Source organism: Aegilops tauschii, chromosome 2 (genome assembly GCF_002575655.3).
Source record: "Aegilops tauschii subsp. strangulata cultivar AL8/78 chromosome 2, Aet v6.0, whole genome shotgun sequence".
Classification (NCBI taxonomy): domain Eukaryota; kingdom Viridiplantae; phylum Streptophyta; class Magnoliopsida; order Poales; family Poaceae; genus Aegilops; species Aegilops tauschii.
In genome coordinates, this window is record NC_053036.3 from 131550628 (window position 1) to 131554942 (window position 4315).

The 4315-nt window shown below is 46.2% G+C and overlaps 1 protein-coding gene across 1 annotated transcript; it reads right to left on the reverse strand.

Annotated features, from left to right (window-relative positions):
* Positions 1–928: 928 nt before the first annotated feature.
* LOC109786435 (UDP-arabinopyranose mutase 3) lies at positions 929–4029 on the reverse strand. Its single transcript, XM_020345004.4, has 4 exons — positions 3650–4029; positions 1944–2194; positions 1697–1865; positions 929–1520 (listed from the first exon to the last, which is right to left on the reverse strand). The coding sequence occupies exons 1-4, from the start codon at positions 3962–3964 to the stop codon at positions 1173–1175; spliced, it is 1083 nt and encodes a 360-aa protein (XP_020200593.1). The 5' UTR covers positions 3965–4029; the 3' UTR covers positions 929–1172.
* Between the last annotated feature and the right edge of the window lie 286 nt (positions 4030–4315).

Here is a 4315-nt window from a genome sequence, read left to right on the forward strand (position 1 = left end):
AGTTCGGAATAGCATGTGAAGGGCCAAAATTTCTCAAACTCAACGGCGACAACAGTTCAGAATAGCATGTGAAGGTTCAGAAACAATCTCCTTTTTGTTTGTCTATACAAGATACCTTTTCTTAGAAGAGTCTACAACATACCTGAATAGAAATCACATGTTTGTCCTTACATGGGCTGTTGTGTCTGCTACTGGACAAGATTTCCACCCTATTGCTCTGCTTTGGCCACTCGTTTCCAAACCTGCTCTGAACATGTGTGCCACTGCTGCCTTCTGGAGTAACATATCCGGTCATCAAGAAATCATACGATTTCCACCTTATTTGCCGGGCTTTGTCGAGTTGTTTACAAACCTTGTCTGTGCTTCCAGGGGCTGATTTGGCCTGGCATGAAATGGAAACCACTCATCTGCTGGACCGCTTCATTCACCAGCTGGGACGTTCAAGAGGCCGACTGCTCCGCATTTCCTGGAAAGCACAAGCGAGTCCCAAGCCAAAAGGAGATGCGCCCTGACTTGTCCTCGACGCTGGTGCTACATGTTGTGGCCTGTGGGCCGACAAACGACCTGGAAGCGCTCGTGTTGGCGATCTTTAGATGGCCTCTCTGTTTTCTTGTGCTGTATGTAGTCAGCCGACTTGTAGCTAACTTTAAATTCCTTTTTTTTTGGGGCTAGGGCTATCTCTAAAGTCCTGTTTAAGACCTACTCCTATATTAGTTCTGATGCTTGTGTTCGCCAAAAAAAAATTAACTTGATGCTTGCGCGTGTACCTGCGTCCGGGGGCTGCCGTGATGTATGAAACCAGGGGGTGCTCCCTTTTCTCTGAAAATAAGATGCCCAAATAGAGTTCAGAGTTACGAATTCAGAATTGCACATCTTCAAGATTTTTTTTTTCTTCCAGAAACGTACATGTAGCTGTATGACATAATGCTTAATCCGAGAAACAAGTAACTTTATTCTATTTGAAGGTGATCCGATTCCGACAATACAACTGTCCCAACACAAGCAAAAATGTAAATTCCCTAAAACCACCAGGGCAGTTGTCCAGGGAAGAAGGTAAACTTTAAGTTACAACGAAGTGATATTTCTCATCTCATCAGCACTAACCAAACAGGAGTATTTCAGTATGGATAGTTCACATGAAAAAGCGAACCGTATATGTATGCTACTGCCTCTCACTTGCTCTTCAGAGCAGGGCCGTTTGTGGTGGTAATGGCACCCTTTGGTGGGTTGAGCTCATCCCAGGCCTCAATCCATGTGACCATGGCATCAGCAAGCTTGTTGAAGTAGCCATCCACCTTGCCGAGCTTCGCCCTCACCTGCTTGGCCAGCTCAAGGTAACACTTCTGGACAGTGGTGGCCTCCTTTGAGAGAGTCACAGACTGGAAGAAGGGGATCAGCTCCTCCTGCCAGAAGATGCCGTTGTATTCCTTCTTTAGGTTCACAAACGGGTTGCTTGCTTTGCTGTGCCAGATGTAGGGCAGACCAGTCTTAATACCCAGGCTCAAATGATCAGTAATCACCTGTGTAGACAGAGAAAAGATAATTCAGTACAAAGAATTGGAAACAGGCTAGATACAATTTTTAGCATCCGCAGTGCACTAGATGTAACTAATTGTCCATGGCAACCAACCAACATGTTCAGTTTGCATTCACAGACAAACACCAATACAGTTTCAAAGAAAATGACAGAATGTACCTTGGTGCACCATCCAGCCCACATATCATCGTAGCGACCAATAGGCTGGCCATCACCCATAAGGCCAAAGTACATTGCAGGACCAATGAGCTCACGGTCAAACGCGAGGTTCATTCCACACATTGGAAACAAGGTACCCTTCGGGATTGTAAGAACAGCATCAACATACCTGATCCCAAGAAAGAAACATCAGATTAGAAAGAAGAGATTGTTTAAAATATTGAAGTGCCAAATGTAAAATTCTCACCTGTTATTTCTCTCACGAGGCTTGACAAGCTGGGTAGGGGCATCATAGTCTGGAATGTTGAGCCAAAGCCCATGAGACACAGCAGTTGGGGCACCCTCGCGAAGGCTGAAGGGGTACCCACGAACAAAATCAGCACCCTCACGGTACGGGTCGTACAGAGTATTGAAGAAAAATGGAGTTGAAGGGCTCAGAAGGTTCTTGATGTGCTGCTCAAGTGCATTGATGTCCTTTCCTGATGGGTCCTTAGCAACCTGAGATTTTGTGAAAATAATAGGTTAGCAATGGGCTAATGGCATGGCATCTGCTGCATCACCAAATATACTGACCAATTCAGAATGGGAGACCACAACAATGGCATCAAGATAAAAAAATTGAGAGTGCAAGCATGTGCGCATGCTAGCATGTCTGTCAACTAAACTAGCAAACTATTACATAACCCCTTGACTGCAGGTGATGCCATGAAAGAGAATATGGTGTACTATTTTCTAGGTAAATGAATGACAAATGCAGGCCAGAGACCGATTCTTACAGTTAGAACTTTGCTTTTGTACTAGATCTCTGCTTCATAGGCCATCTCAGAGATCCAACAAAATCAAAATTATTTAGCAAGTAGGTGGGACCCTCACGTGAATATACAATTGTTATTTTACATACCTTGTGTCAAGGTAGCTGTCAAAACAAACACCTCGCGCCAAGGTATGTTTTATAACTAGAGATAAATCCAACTAGAAGAAGGTATGTAGCCCATTAAAGAAAAAGGATGGTCACATCTATCGCTCAGTCCATATATGCCATCACTTTAGGCTCCAGGTCGATCCACACAGGATGCAATCATTTCAAAATTGTTTGACAATCATTTATCCCAAAGCTAAAAGTACTGATGAGGACCCTCAGACACAAAAAAAGATGCATCACCATAAGTGACAAAGTAAGGCGGCAGGCGATACTTACAATTGTACTGTCGCATTGTTATATCAGAAATTATTAATCCTACAACAATTGTGGGGTAATAAACTACCAACACCACATATCCATAGCTTGCAACTCCACCTCATACCAATCCAACTGCAAGCAATACAGGACCAAACCAGTGTGGACACCTCCAATGCTTGATACTCCCTCCGTTCACAAATATAAGATGTTTTAACTTTTTTCTGAATATATAGACACCTTTTAGTGTGTTTGTTTGCTCATTTCAGTCCCTATGTACTTCATATTGATATCCAAAACTGAACTAACATTGTTAGATCTATAGATGCGACTATCATGCTATACAGTGCCAACTAGATATATCAGTCAGTCATCTGGTGAAAATTGCATTTACCTATCCAGATCACTTCCTCCCAGAAAAAAAAACTACCCAGATCACAGGGCTACGAATCACGTGATTTTACGCGCGAGTGATATGAGCGATTATAACTGACACGAGTAACAACATGATACGAAATTTACACCGCTACCCAATGCAGCACCCCCACGATTAAATTAATTAGAGATCACGCCTTCGTCCTCAATTCCCCCAACCAGATCTGGGCCCCACCCACACCAAAATCCACCTCCCGACCCGTGACAAAATCACACAGTGCAGGACACTCCATAATCTCGAGCAAATTCGAGTGCGATCTAGCCCAATCGAGCCAAATTTCACCACTACATGGGAAGAATATCTCGTAACACCATAGGCGAGAGCGCAAGAGAGCACTCACGAAGCAGTCGTCGTCGATGGTGTAGATGTACTTCTTCTTGGAGACCATGTATCCGAAGCAGCGGCAGGCCGAGTCCTTGAAGGAGATGCAGGAGGCCTTGGGGCCGAGGATGCGGTTGACGTCGTTGCGGTTGTAGAGCTCGTAGTCGAAGCCCTCGGGCACCTTGATGACCTTGGTCGGGTCGCCGTCCTGCACGATGATGAGGTGGTAGGGCTGGAAGAAGGGCCGCCACATCTCCAGGAAGTCGAGGTTGCGGATCGTCGGGATGACGATGTCCAGCTCGTCCTTGAGCAGCGGCGTCGTCGGGGTGGCCATCGCGGCGAGACGGGCGTCGGCGGAGGCAGGGACGGGCGGGCAGGCGGTGGTCGGCCGGGGTGCGGAGAGGTGTGGGAAACGGACAGGGTATATAAGGAAGGAGGAGGCCGGGCGGGGGTTTAGTGCGGGCCCGGGCCGGCTGGGCCGGACAGAGTGGACCGGCCGCGGCCGGTGTGGGCTGTTCCTTTTGCCTTTTTTCCCTTTGCTTGTCATGGAAGTGAGCAGTATGCAGTCAGTGTGGTCCTTGGTGAATTAGTCAGACTTGCCAGAGTATTCAGTCCAGACCCTACAACAAAATGACATGATGTGATCTCATGTCTATGATTACTTTTTCATTGCTGAGGAGTCTAA

Coding starts and splice junctions, on each gene's coding strand:
- LOC109786435 (XM_020345004.4), bottom strand. CDS start 3,964: ATGGCCACCCCGACGACGCCGCTGCTCAAGGACGAGCTGGACATCGTC. Junction 2,195..3,649: donor CCATCGACGACGACTGCTTC/GTGAGTGCTCTC, acceptor ACAAAATCTCAG/GTTGCTAAGGACCCATCAGG. Junction 1,866..1,943: donor CCTCGTGAGAGAAATAACAG/GTGAGAATTTTA, acceptor TCTTGGGATCAG/GTATGTTGATGCTGTTCTTA.